Source organism: Enhydra lutris, unplaced genomic scaffold, assembly GCF_002288905.1.
Source record: "Enhydra lutris kenyoni isolate GAN:26980312 unplaced genomic scaffold, ASM228890v2 scaffoldscaffold57, whole genome shotgun sequence".
Taxonomy (NCBI): domain Eukaryota; kingdom Metazoa; phylum Chordata; class Mammalia; order Carnivora; family Mustelidae; genus Enhydra; species Enhydra lutris.
In genome coordinates this window covers 11,965,852-11,979,651 of record NW_019154141.1, presented here as the reverse complement: position 1 = coordinate 11,979,651, position 13,800 = coordinate 11,965,852, and the positions used below count along the sequence as shown (strand labels likewise).

General features: G+C 52.1%; 1 protein-coding gene across 1 annotated transcript; it reads left to right on the top strand.

Moving 5' to 3' along the window:
* The first annotated feature begins 404 nt into the window (after window positions 1–404).
* On the top strand, window positions 405–2,159 carry LOC111158141 (frizzled class receptor 2). Its single transcript, XM_022520022.1, has one exon. It carries the CDS (start codon window positions 438–440, stop codon window positions 2,136–2,138), a length of 1,701 nt encoding a protein of 566 aa, XP_022375730.1. The 5' UTR covers window positions 405–437; the 3' UTR covers window positions 2,139–2,159.
* The last annotated feature ends 11,641 nt before the right edge of the window (window positions 2,160–13,800 follow it).

The following is a 13,800-nucleotide window of genomic DNA, read 5'->3' as shown; positions in this document are numbered from 1 at the left end:
GGGATGGTGCTTAGAGCTCGACGGGGCGGTTTCAAGGATCCCTTTTTTGGGGGGCTGAGAGGAGGGCGGGGCCGCCGGCGGGGGCCCCCTTGAAACCGACTAATTGGGATCGGAGAGGCAGAGGTGAGGGCTGGAGCAACGCACAAAGGAGTCGCTGGGCGGAGAAGGGAGGGGAGAGGCGAGAGGAGGAGAAAGAAGAGGAGAGAGGGCAAGCAGCGCGCGGTGGCTCGGGCGGCTCAGTCGGACCGCGGCGAGCTAGCCGGCAGGCGCGCCGCCCCCCTCCCCCGCCCGGCCTCCCCAACTCTGCGGCCGCCAGCAAACTTTGCAAAGAGGCGCGGGAGGCGGCGGCGAGGCGGCGGCGGGGAAGGCGCGCGGTCTCGGGCCTGGGGGCGGGGGCGGGGGGGCGCCCGGGAGCCGAGTGGGGGGCGGCGGCCAGCATGCGGCCCCGCAGCGCCCTGCCCCGCCTGCTGCTGCCGCTGCTGCTGCTGCCGGCCGCCGGGCCGGCCCAGTTCCACGGGGAGAAGGGCATCTCCATCCCAGACCACGGCTTCTGCCAACCCATCTCCATCCCGCTGTGCACGGACATCGCCTACAACCAGACCATCATGCCCAACCTTCTGGGCCACACGAACCAGGAGGACGCGGGCCTGGAGGTGCACCAGTTCTACCCGTTGGTGAAGGTGCAGTGCTCCCCCGAACTGCGCTTCTTCTTGTGCTCCATGTACGCGCCCGTGTGCACCGTGCTGGAGCAGGCCATCCCGCCGTGCCGCTCCATCTGCGAGCGCGCGCGCCAGGGCTGCGAGGCGCTCATGAACAAGTTCGGCTTCCAGTGGCCCGAGCGCTTGCGCTGCGAGCACTTTCCGCGCCACGGCGCCGAGCAGATCTGCGTGGGTCAGAACCACTCCGAGGACGGCACGCCGGCGCTGCTCACCACCGCGCCTCCGCCGGGCCTGCAGCCGGGGGCCGGGGGCACCCCGGGCGGCCCGGGCGGCGGCGGCGGCTCTCCCCCGAGATACGCCACGCTGGAGCACCCGTTCCACTGCCCGCGCGTCCTCAAGGTGCCGTCCTATCTCAGCTACAAATTCCTGGGGGAGCGCGACTGCGCGGCGCCCTGCGAGCCCGCGCGGCCCGACGGCTCCATGTTCTTCTCTCAGGAGGAGACGCGCTTCGCGCGCCTCTGGATCCTCACCTGGTCGGTGCTGTGCTGCGCCTCCACCTTCTTCACCGTCACCACCTACCTGGTGGACATGCAGCGTTTCCGCTACCCGGAGCGGCCCATCATCTTTCTGTCCGGCTGCTACACTATGGTTTCGGTAGCCTACATCGCGGGCTTCGTGCTCCAGGAGCGCGTCGTGTGCAACGAGCGCTTTTCCGAGGACGGCTACCGCACGGTCGTGCAGGGCACCAAGAAGGAGGGCTGCACCATCCTCTTCATGATGCTCTACTTCTTCAGCATGGCCAGTTCCATCTGGTGGGTCATCCTGTCGCTCACTTGGTTCCTGGCGGCGGGCATGAAGTGGGGCCACGAGGCCATCGAGGCCAACTCGCAGTACTTCCACCTGGCCGCGTGGGCCGTGCCGGCGGTCAAGACCATCACGATCCTGGCCATGGGCCAGATTGACGGCGACCTGCTGAGCGGCGTGTGCTTCGTGGGCCTCAACAGCCTGGACCCGCTGCGGGGCTTCGTGCTGGCGCCGCTCTTCGTGTACCTGTTCATAGGCACGTCCTTCCTCCTGGCCGGCTTCGTGTCCCTCTTTCGCATCCGCACCATCATGAAGCACGACGGCACCAAGACGGAGAAGCTGGAGCGGCTGATGGTGCGCATCGGCGTCTTCTCGGTGCTCTACACCGTGCCCGCCACCATCGTCATCGCCTGCTACTTCTACGAGCAGGCCTTTCGAGAGCACTGGGAGCGCTCGTGGGTGAGCCAGCACTGCAAGAGCCTGGCCATCCCGTGCCCGGCGCACTACACGCCGCGCATGTCGCCCGACTTCACCGTCTACATGATCAAATACCTCATGACGCTCATCGTGGGCATCACGTCCGGCTTCTGGATCTGGTCCGGCAAGACGTTGCACTCGTGGAGAAAGTTCTACACCCGGCTCACCAACAGCCGGCACGGCGAGACCACCGTGTGAGGGGCTGCCCCAGCGGCCGTGTCCCCAGGAGGGCCTCCCCTCCCCCCCCCCACGCCCGCACGGGGCGTGGGGGGGCGCCTTGCCTCTGCGGGGGGTGGGGGGACCTCCTACAGACTCCTTATTTTATTTTTTTAAATAAAGAACAATCGAAACCATTTCTCTTTTAGGTTGCTTTTTAAGGAGAACTCTGTTCGATGCCTCCAGCAGGTTTGTAATTTAAACTGTAAATAGTCTTGTAAATTTATTATATATTTTCTATTTAAAAGAAAAACGGAAAAAAAGGGGGGAGCGCCAAGGGGCCCCGAGGCTGAGGAATGAAGGGAGGGGGCGTTGAGGGGGGGTCCTCTCCTTTCTTCAGTGCCCTTTTCAAACACCATCCCCTACTTTGGTTCGAATATTTTGGTGTTTTGGCAGGGCTGGGCCTGCTGGAAGAGGTGTTTCTGGGACGAGGTGGAGGAGGGGGTTAGGTTCAACTCCCAGAGCCAAATCTGTGAGCCTTCTAGCTGGGCCTGTGGAAGTCGTTGGGTGTTTCTGAACAAGACTTGGGTTCTTCTTGTTTTATTCCCTTTCTCTTCCCACATGTCCTCTCTCCTTCACTCGATCTTTGGAGCGTTCCCCAAAGAGATCGGGCTAACCCCGCTAGTGGGATGGGGGGCAGGGCGAGATGGGGTGCGGAATGGCCGCCCCCCCCCCCCCGCAGGCTGGAAGATCTTTCTTTTTGACTTTTCTTTTCAGCTTGCTGCCCCAAGCGCTTGGAGTGGGCAGAAAGTGCTTTGTAGTGCTTTGTGAAATGTGTTCCGAAACAAAACCGCCCCCCACCCCACCTCCGCCACTACCTTGAGTACCAATCCTGACTGTCTCCATTTTTAGGGAGAGCATTAGCTCACAAATGTTGGGGTTCTGAGATGCCCTTGTGTCTCTCCCCTTCCCTTGTAGTTGGCTCCCCGCCACTTCCCAACCGATTATCTTCTCTGGCATTCAGATAAGAAGTTTGCAGGTTTGTTTGTGGTTTATGTGTGGGTTTTTGTTGTTGGGTCCCCCCTACCCCGCAAAAAAAAAAAAAAAAAAAAAAAGCAATAAAAATGGGTTGGGTTGGAGGGAGGGGACGGATAGGCTGGTGGGATTTTTAGTTTAACTTTGACAAAAGACTTGTTTCTTTTCAAACTTGTCCAGAAAGGGAAACGAAAAAAAAGTGGGTATCTTTGCTTTGGAAGAAGGCTCTAGGCAGTCTCTTTGTGACTGTGGGGGTGGGGTTGGGTGTTTACAGGACATTCTATATCTCAAGATTGATAGAATGTTTATAACAGATGTTTCTTATCTTCTCCCTAAACCCCCCAAAATAAAAGGCAAGACTTTTCTTAAAGCGTCTTTCACGCTGGTATGAGAATTGCAATTTCCAATACACATCATTTCCCTCAACTATTTGGAATACTTTAGAATTTTAATTCCAAAGGATTGATTTGAAGACCAAGGGGTGGAGTGGAACCAGTATGGCACAGAACCCAATTTCTCACCATCTCCTGTTTCTAGATAATAGTGCAAATTAAAAGCTAATAATCATAATAAAGCACATTTAATTATCTTCTAGAGATCTAGCCCTTTAATTGTATTTAACAGGGTTGTAACATTTTATTAGTTTAACCAAACCACACCCCCCCTTCCCTCTCCCCCGACCTACTTGGTTGGGGTTGGGGTAGAGAAGAGGTTCCCTGCCCCAGACCTTGCTTTTTTAGCTAAAAGATGGGGGAAAGGGTGCCTTTCCACCCTTTGTTGGCAGTCTTTGGGACAAGGGAGAAAGTAAGTTAGAACCCCTACTTCGATTTGTTTGTGTGTGTTAGTTTATGTTGGGGGAGGGGACCTGGAAATGTTTGGTGGTAATTGAAGTCGTATGTGGGGCTTTGTTTGGAATTGTATGAAGCCTGGGGATTTCAGCAGAACCCCCTTCTCAAAATATGTAACCTTCCCCCAAATGATTTGTGCAGGGGAGGGCGGTCAACATTATAAGTTAAAACTAGCTTTTTCTCAACTGATGGCTGTACCAAGTCCTAATATGAGATGATATCAACTATCAAAGCAGCAGGCAGGGGAGCCACTCCCCTGTAGCTCCATTTGTTGCAAAATTCTAAAGGAACCCCACAAGGCCTGGAGGAAAGAGTTAAATTACAAATTGTGAGTGCCTCTTGGGGAAAGAATGGTGAAAGCCTGGGGGTTGGGGGAGGGGTTCCAGTGGTAGAGATGGAGCCTGTTGGGGAGAGCTGGTCTCTTGAAGATTTAGCAGAAGAGCCCGCCCTGCACCCCTCCTCCTGCCTCGAAGCCCCCAGGAGCCCAGCTCTGCCTGCTTTGGGTACATCTGTCAGTGGGCTCTCACGCTGATAGCAGGAGCACATGGTGGACTGCCCACAATGATCTTTCCTTCCCTGAGCTGGGGTGAGAAGGAGGGAATTTGGGTAAAGATTGTTATTCCTTCTTAACCCCCCTCCCTGAAAGTCACCCACCAGTGGAGGGGAAGAGGGCCCAAGAAAATGGAAAAAATGGGTTTTATGGTGGTGTGTGTTGGTGGGGGAGAGGATGCGTGATAATTGCCTCTTTGGGAAAGGACAGTTCTAGATGCCCTCCCCTTCCCCAATGTGGGGGGGGGGCAAAGGGCTAATTACCTGATAGAAAGTAGTGGGGGACCTCCTGCCTGGCTGTTGTCACTGCTTTAAGGAACCAGCTCTCAGAGGAAGGGAAGTGTTAGTCCAAAGTGCAGGAAATTTCGGAGAGCCTGAGCCTGGAACAGAGACCCAGAGGCAAATTGCCTGAGCTCTGCCACACCTGGAGAGGGGTCTCTATGCCCTTACGATAAACACCGGGGCTTGGGGGGGTCTACTTTTGCAGATTCTCGGTCACCCGAAGGGTAGTCCTAAAGGGGCTAAGGGAGGCTTTGGTGGAAGGTCAACAGCCCAAAGGAAAGCCTTTCACCTGAGACCAGCCTTTGGTCTCACAGGGCTTCCTACCTGTTCTCCCGTCCTACCCCCAGACCACAAAGGAGCAGCTGGTTGTCTAGTTTCTAAGCTTAGGGCATTTTTTCCTCCAGACTCCTCCCTCCTCCCTTGATCAGACTTTGGCTTTTCCATCCCCGACCCCTAACTCTCCTCCTGAAAATTGTTCCATTAGTTGCAAACTCTGTGTTCTTTAAGAACCAGCCCCAGAAGAGGACCCTCAGGTTTTCCACGACAAAATTCTTCTAAACATCCACAAAGAGCGAGGATCACTAGGATCTGGAGCTGGTGACTTATGTATTCTAGGGTGTTGGAGCCCTAGATCTGGGCTGGATTCCAAAAGCAGAGAGATGCTGTCCCAGGGTGCTGTGAGGCCCATGTCTGGGGAAACCGAGCCCAGATTCTGCCAACTCTAGGGCATCGTGCTTCTGTTCATCTCCCTTCCTGCTCACGGAAGCACAGTCCCTTCCTTCCCTACACTCACCTTCCTTTCCTCAAGTTGGATTTTAAACTGGGCTACTGACCCATCTGAGAACCTGAAAAATCTTTAAAGCTTCTCCTGGGAGAAATTGGCCAGACTCCTGTGAACACACAATTTTGCATGAAGTTTCGGGGGGGTCAATGAATTCTCTATCTGTGCCCCCTGCCCCATCCCCAGGCTAGCTTTCCAGCTCCTGGTTTAGACATTTCCTCCTCCTGAGGAGTGGGTCTCTCCACCTCTTCAATGGGCATCCTTTAAAACTTTCCCGGGGCGGGGTGGGGGGACTCTGCGCCACAAGTATCTAATTACTTCTGCTATGGAAAGGGGGATCAGGAGGGGAAACCATCAGGTCTATAAAACCAGGAACACCCCCCAACCCAGATTATTCCCTCAACCGTGCCTCTCTGGAAGGTAACAGATTATCAAGGGAATGAGTAATATTTTTGGAGTCGAGGGGAAAAAACAGGCAAAAGACAGACACACACAGGCCGATCATGGTCGTGAGTGCAGACTTGGGCAGGAGACAGTATCCTCCGCTCCGAGCCTGACCTCGGAGTCCCTGTCCTCATCAGTAAAAAGGCCATGGTACCTGTCCTGGGGGCTTGCGTGAGGATTAGATGGGAGGGTGCGAGTACAGAGCCAGCACATTAAAGTTCAGTAAATTGTAGCCCTCTTCCCATTACTTAGGTTAATTCCTAAAAGAATCTGCATCAAAGGATGTACATTTCTTCAGGGCTTTTTACCCTATTGTTGCTGGTAGTTTTAAGAAAATAGAGTGATTTCCTGTGCTCCCGGGTTTTGCACCTGACTCTGGGTGCCAGCTCACAGTCCAGAGGCTCTTGGAGGTGGTTGGGCCGTGTTTTTCTCTCCCTCTCTCCTCTGATTAGGACAGAAATGTCTTACCCGCCTGAGTGAGCAGGGCACACACGCGGGCGGGCTCTCTCTCCAGCTAGCTTTGAAGCCGGCTAATTAGGGCTAGGGCTGTCACAGCTGGCTTCCCCTGCACCTCCCCTCCACCCCTCCGCCTCCCCTCTACCCCTGCGCCTACCCCCACCCCTCAGCCTGCTCGGTCCCCAGTCCCAGCCTCACAGCCTAAGAGCCCCTCCTTCTGTGCCTTGCCTTGCCTTGCCTTGCCCTCCACAGCCGGCCGGCTTGTGGCCCTTCCAAACTGCCTGATCAGGGCTGGGATCTGATCCTGGAGAAAGGACAAGACGGGACTTGGGACGTGGAATAAACCCAGGAACAACTGATTGGGTTCAGAGAGGACTGCCTATGGCCCAGGACCCTCCCGATTCCTAATGAAGCCTGGAGAGGAGCCGGCCTGGGCTGCGGGCTGAGCCCTGGGCCCTTTGTTTGAGAGCCAAGCTTTCTGAAGGCTCCAGCCTCCCAACCTGGCCCTTATAATTAGCCCCAATCAGAGTGTTTATGTAGGGGCCTCCTGCGGAACTCAGAGCCCCGAGATTTCATTCCAAACCTGGAGGAGGAGGGGCAGGAAAGGGATTTGTGTTGGGACAGGAGAAAAAGGAGGATGGGGTTAGCAAGTGTGGAGGAGGCCTGGGGGGAGGGGAGGGGAGGAGATCTTGGAGCTGGGAGGACCACCACCCTCCCCATTGGGTCCCGCATGGGGTCAGGACCCCTCCCAGGGTAGCAGGCGCCCTGGCATCCTGACCCAAGCTGGGCCTGCACGCCTTCTGGGCAGGCTCTGTGGGTGGGTGGGCTTGTGCCAATCGGAAATGGTTTGGATATAATTAACCCAGCTAATCACCAGCCTCAGCCCGCTGGGAGGGGAGGGCACAGCCCAGCGCCCCAGCTCCCCCAGGAAGCTCCGGTCTCCTGTTCTTCCTCCGCTGGGGGCCAGGGGTGTGCCAAGCCCTGCAGCTGCTGAGGGTGGTGGAGTCAGAGAGCAGGCAGGGAAGGGATGGAGGAAGGGAGGGCGCCTGATTCTCCTCTCTGGCCTCACCCTCAAGGGGGAATGCGACAGCAGGGAGTGGGCCTAGAGTGGCCATGCTGTGTGGGTGGGGGCGGGGGCACAACAGCAGGAATTGTGGGTGGGAGAGACAGAGGGAAGGGGAGAGGATTCCCAGCCACTGCTTCCAGGTGGCACTGGGTGTGTCCCTGACCCCTATTGCCTTTCCCTCTGGGTCTAGGCCTCCCAGGGAACTCTGTGGGGTGGGAGGTGGCTTGAAGGGAATTCTGCCTACTGGGTTGAATGGTCACAGTCTTGCAAGGCCTCCAAAGAGTGTCCCAACCCCCTCCCTCCCTCAACACATAAGACTTTCCAAGGTCTGGATCTGGCTCCTTGCTTTCCAGTCTCACTTCCCACTGTCCATTCCTACACTCCTTTGTGCCATTCTCCAGAACTCTGATGTTCTCAGACCCGCCATGCTCTGACTTCACAAGTACTGTTCCTGTGGCTCAAATGTCCTTCCCTTTCCTTAGCCTAGATAGTAACTCTTATTGCCTCAGAATGTGCCTGAGGTCGGGTGGCCCCTCTGCAGACAACCGTACCCCTAGCCAATCCTGTCGCCACACTGTTCTTTATGGTCCCGGCACATTACCATTATTGTTCATCTCCTTTCATGACTATGACCTCCTCGAGGGGTAGCCCGTGTTTGGTTTTTCATCTCTGTATCCCTGAGCCTAGCGATACGCCTGGCACATAGGGGGTGCCCAAGATCACAGGCTCTGGAGACAGACAACTTGGGCTTGAATCTGCCTTAGCCCTTTGCTAGGCGTTGACCTTGGGCAAGTTAACTTCTCTGTACATTATCTGTAAATGGGAATAGTAATAATACTTACCTTTCAAGACTGGTTTGAGGATTAAACAATCTGATTCAAGTAAAATGTTTAAAGCAGTGGCTGGCACATAGTAAGTGCTTATTTATTGTGTTGGCTCAATATTTAGTGTATAGTTAGTATAAGCCTACCATGGCTCAGGAGCTTGCCAAACTATAGAGAAGCACAAATTCAGTCCCCACCCACATGGAGACCATCTAGTTTAAGCGAATGAATGGATTAATGGGACTTCTGAGTTTTTATGTTTTCTTAAATAAGCTCACTATGTAAGTGTTTGAGAATATATCTATGTTCAAATATGGAATCATGATGTATCTATTTGGATAGTATAAAGCGTGCAATAAAATTGCGCATAATCCCTTATAAACCTGATATATGTAATCAGTTTTTTTGAGCATGCGAGGCCTGCTTCTAGGACAGAAATTCTAGGACAGAAGTTCCTGGAAGCCTCCTGCTCAGTCTGTGCTGCTAAGGAGAATGTTAAAAAAAATTTTTTTCTACCAGGCAGAATAATTACTCTTATACAAATACACACAATAAACACATCAACATTTTAATTTAACTCCTCAGTTAATGAAGGAATCTATAAGATGTTCAGGAGGCTCTAAAGAATGGAAAGATATCGAGGCATTCAATATACGAGCGTTGATGTAGATTTGCTTCATGGACAACTAGGCAATACTCACTGGTTGATATCAACTGTCTTGACCAGACACAATTCACATCTTATGGCCAAAAATAATTTCCATTATTATCAGTCACCCGAGTTGGAAAATAACTCAACGATAATAAGACTCAGACATAACCTGCCAGGAGACACAGTAATCCCCACCCCCCCAGAGTCGTCATTTTAACCATTTCCAAGTCATTCACAATTTTCCTTGACAAGACTTTCTGAGCTTAGATGACAAGTGCCAGGCACCCCTTCCCCTCAAACAGCTTTCGTGGTGGTAGGGGGCCCAGTTCCATCCAGATATTTTCCAGCCACCCCCTCAGGTTGGCAAGGTCTTTGTCAACCTCTTCTTCCCCACTCTTAGCTCTGGCTTTTGTCCCTCACCTTCCTCTTTCCCACCCCACCCCTCTTACCCCCTCCAATTATGCAGCCCACCCATTCATCCTTTGTGGTAGCCATGATTTATTGAGTACTTTCTATGGGCGAGACGCCGTGCTAAGCACTATACTTTCATAATAGCATTTAATGTTCACCAGAGCCATGAAATGAGTGCTGTCTTTACCTCAAATTACAGCATATTAAAGTCACCGGATTTCATGGAAACAGCTGTTTAGAAGGCATCTAGCCAGTCCGAGAAAAGGGAAAGCAGTCAGACTCTTAACCACAATACCGGACGTAGCAAATGGGGTCATTCCTCATGCCAGCCGTCATGAATTGGTAGTGGCTCCCCACAGTACTGTGTTAAGATGGATTCTGAGACATCCTCTTGGTTGGATGGAAGATAGTGCTGGAATCCACTTGTGATGTCTGTCATGGTCAGAGCATCAGAGAATGTAAAGGTTCGCAAGTACATCAGATGAGTGTCAGGCTGGCTTTATACTGCATTATCTCATGATCTCCGCAACATTTTTGTAACGTTGCTGATGGCTGCCTCTCCATCTAAGGCCTGAGCCTCAGGGTCTGGATCTTAACGCCAGTTTTCTAGGTCTTTCTAATTCAAAGTGTGATTCCATCTGCGTTCTGCCCTGTCTTCCCCTCTACCCCTCCCCTGCCCACCCCCCAGGAGTACCATCACCTGGGAGCTTGCTAGAAAAGCAGAATCTGGGCGCCTGGGTGGCTCAGTGGGTTAAGCCGCTGCCTTCGGCTCAGGTCATGATCTCAGGGTCCTGGGATCGAGTCCCGCATCGGGCTCCCTGCTGAGCAGAGAGCCCGATTCCCTCTCTCTCTCTCTCTCTCTCTCTCTGCCTGCCTCTCTGCCTACTTGTGTCCTCTCTCTGTCAAATAAATAAATAAAAAATCTTTAAAAAAAAAAAAAAAAAAAAGAAAAGCAGAATCTTGGATCTGACCTCATACCTACGGAATCAGAAGCTGCATTTTAACAAGATGCCCTGGGGGGTTTGTTTGCACATTTGAGTGAAAGGAGCGCTGTTCCTGGGGACCTCTTTTCTCAGCTGCACCTGCCCCCGCCCCTGCGGCCAGAATCCTCTTCTTCCGGAAGGTGCTGGCTCAGGTCCAGGTCTGAGTATTCCCGACAGACCCTAATACTTAACCCAACAGAACCAGGTGTGTTTACGGACAATTTCAACTGAGGCTTGAAAACTTTAAGACATCCTCCCCCACCCTGGAAAAACCTTGCAGGATCCTCTGGCTTTTCCCATTAGGAGTGTGAGTGCCTCTGGGTCTGCGGGCCGCACCCCTACAGCTCAGCACCCTGTCCTGTCCTGTTTTCTGAGACTACAGAGTCTCCTTAGGGCCTTGAGAATCCAGCCCAAACTTTCCACGCTGGCTTTTGAGACCTTTGCCCCTTCTCATAGGGGCCCAGGGAGTTGGGGTGGAGCCGGGCAGCACAGAGATGTGGAGGAGAAATAGTTGCTAAATCTGGGAGCAGTTGCTTCTTATTGGTTCAGCCATTGGTTCAAACAGTGTTGACCACTGTTCTCTCCCAGGCACGGGGAGACAGCGATGACTAGAGCATGGTCTCTGTTCTTGATGAAAGTGGACGTATGAGCAGATGATGGCCGTATCATGTAATACAAAAGGTGAACACTGGGGTTGTTAGGAAAAAAAACAAGGGCCTTCTAGGCAAAGGGAACCCCACGGGCAAAGCCATGGGAGAACATGGCATAATCAGGGAACAGTGAGAAGGAGAGCGTGCCTGGAGCATAGGATGAGTGTGGAGGAGAATGGCAGGGCTGATCTAAACGAGGATTTGGGCTGAGCCCCAGCAAAATTTCAATCTCACGCTGGCTTGGCCGTGCAGCACACATCTGAGCCACCCCTGCCTGCTCGCAACCGCAGATCTCATTTCTTTACTGACTTGAACCAATCAGAACCGGGGGGACACACGCATGCTCGTGCGCGCGTGCACGCGCGCACACACACACACACACACACACACCAGAGGACATGTGAAAGCCAAACGTTAGTGGGTTTTGGATCTATGCCCTCTCTCTAATCAATGACTGGATTCCATCCCTACCAACACCCTCATTTCGTGCCAACAGGAGCAGGAATGGCCAGTGAATTTGAACTTCCTGGTAAAGAACTCTGGGGCAGGACTTTGGGTCTCCCTGACCTGAGACATGGCTACAGATGGAAGAAGCGTTGGCTCTATGTATGTACCAGATCTGATTGTGCGATTATGTCTGGGTGTATGTAGATGGATATATGTATGCGAACTGGTTGCCTTGACGTCTCAGGAGACATAATCCCAATTCCTTGTCAGAGAAAGAAGGATAGATTGGTCTACTGACATCCCAGTAAGATTCATATGGGAAACTTCCTTGGGGGCAGAAAGTGAGACGGCTATAATACCTTGTTTCAAATTATTTGACTCTCCTGTAGAAAGGCGGAGTATATGTCTCCTCCCCTTGACTCCTCACCTTTGATCAGTTGGCTATGGTGGAAGTGATGTCATGGGATGTATAAGTCTGGGTCATGAAAACCCACACAGTTTCGACCTTGTTCATGGGAACCCTCACCCTCGGGCTGCCAGAGCTGCCGTATAAGAAGTTAGACTATCCAGAGACCACTATGCTAGAGAGGTCCCATGTACGTACTCTGGTTAATAGTTCTAGCTGAGGGACGCCTGGGTGGCTCAGTTGGTTAAGCAGCTGCCTTCGGCTCAGGTCATGATCCCAGCGTCCTGGGATCGAGTCCCACATCGGGCTCCTTGCTCATCGGGGAGCCTGCTTCTCCCTCTGCCTCTGCCTGCCATTCTGTCTGCCTGTGCTTGCTCTCTCTCCCTCTATCTCTCTGACAAATAAATAAATAAAATCTTTAAAAAAAAAAATAGTTCTAGCTGAGCCCCACCTTTCAGCCATCCCTACTAACACACTAGACAGATAGGTAAAATCATCTTAATTCCCCAGACCAGCCCATCCATCAGCTGAATATCATAGGTGTCCTCAGCGATGCCTGTGGAACAGAAGAATCACCCAGCCAAGCCTTACCCAAATTCCTGACCCATAAATTGTGGGATATAATAAAATGGCTATTGTTTTAAGCTACTTGGTTTCAGTGTACTTTGTTACGCAGCAGTAGATTACCGAAAGGTAACTAAGTTCTTTAAGTACTTACTATCTATCTGGAATTGTTCTAAGTATTTGACATGCATTAATTTTTTTAAAGATTTTATTTATTTATTTGAGAGAGAGAGAGAGCACAAGCAGGGGGGTCAGCAGGCAGAGTGAGAAGCAGGCTCCCCACTGAGCAAGGAGCCCTATATGGGACTCGATCCCAGGACTCTGGCATCATGACCTGAGCCGAAGGCAGAGGCTTAACCTGCTGAGCCACCCAGGTGCCCTGACATGCATTAATTCATTTATTCCTAAGAATGGGTTCCAGAGAGGTGCCTGGGTAGCTCAGTGGGTTAAGCCTCTGCCTTTGGCTCAGTCATGGTCTCAGGGTCCTAGGATCAAGCCCTGCATTGGGCTCTCAGCTCAGCGGGGAGTCTGTTTCCCACCGCCTCTCTGCCTGCCTCTCTGCCTACTTGTAATCTCTCTCTGTCAAATAAATAAATAAAATCTTAAAAAAAAAATAAGTTGCAGAAACCAAAGCAGTCAAGTAATCTCTTCAAGATAACAGCTTGTAACTGTGATCACCTAGAACCTGAATCCAGGTTGTCTGACACTGGAGCCCATGCTATTAACCCCCTCCCTTAGAGAGCAGAATAATAGAGATTAACAGGCTCTTAAAGATCTCATGACGGGGGTGCCTGGCTGGCTCAGTCTGTGGAGCATGTAACTCTTGGTTTCACTATTGTAAGTTTGAGCCCCACACTGGGTGTAGAGATTACTGAAAAGTAAAATATATATACATATATATGTATATATATGTATATATATATATATTTAAGAGGAGGGTAAGGACAGAGAGAGAGGGAGAGAACGAGAATCCCAAACAGGCTCCACAGGAGCATGAAGCCCAATAAGGGGCTCAATTGCACAACCCTGAGATCATGACTTGAGCCAAAATCAAGAGTTGGATGTTTAACCAGCTGAGCCAGCCAGGTACCCCAAAAGTAAAAATCTTAAAATCAATTAATAACATCTTTAGAAGAAATGGAGAACCAGGAGGATTAAATGAATAACCCTAGGACCCCCACAGTCTCTTTGTACCAAGTCAAGTCCAGATCCCAAGTTTGCTGACTTTCCACCTAGAGGGAAAAACAGAATGGAATGTTCTTCTATCTCAACATACCCTTCCTTGTGGACCACCATACATGCCTTC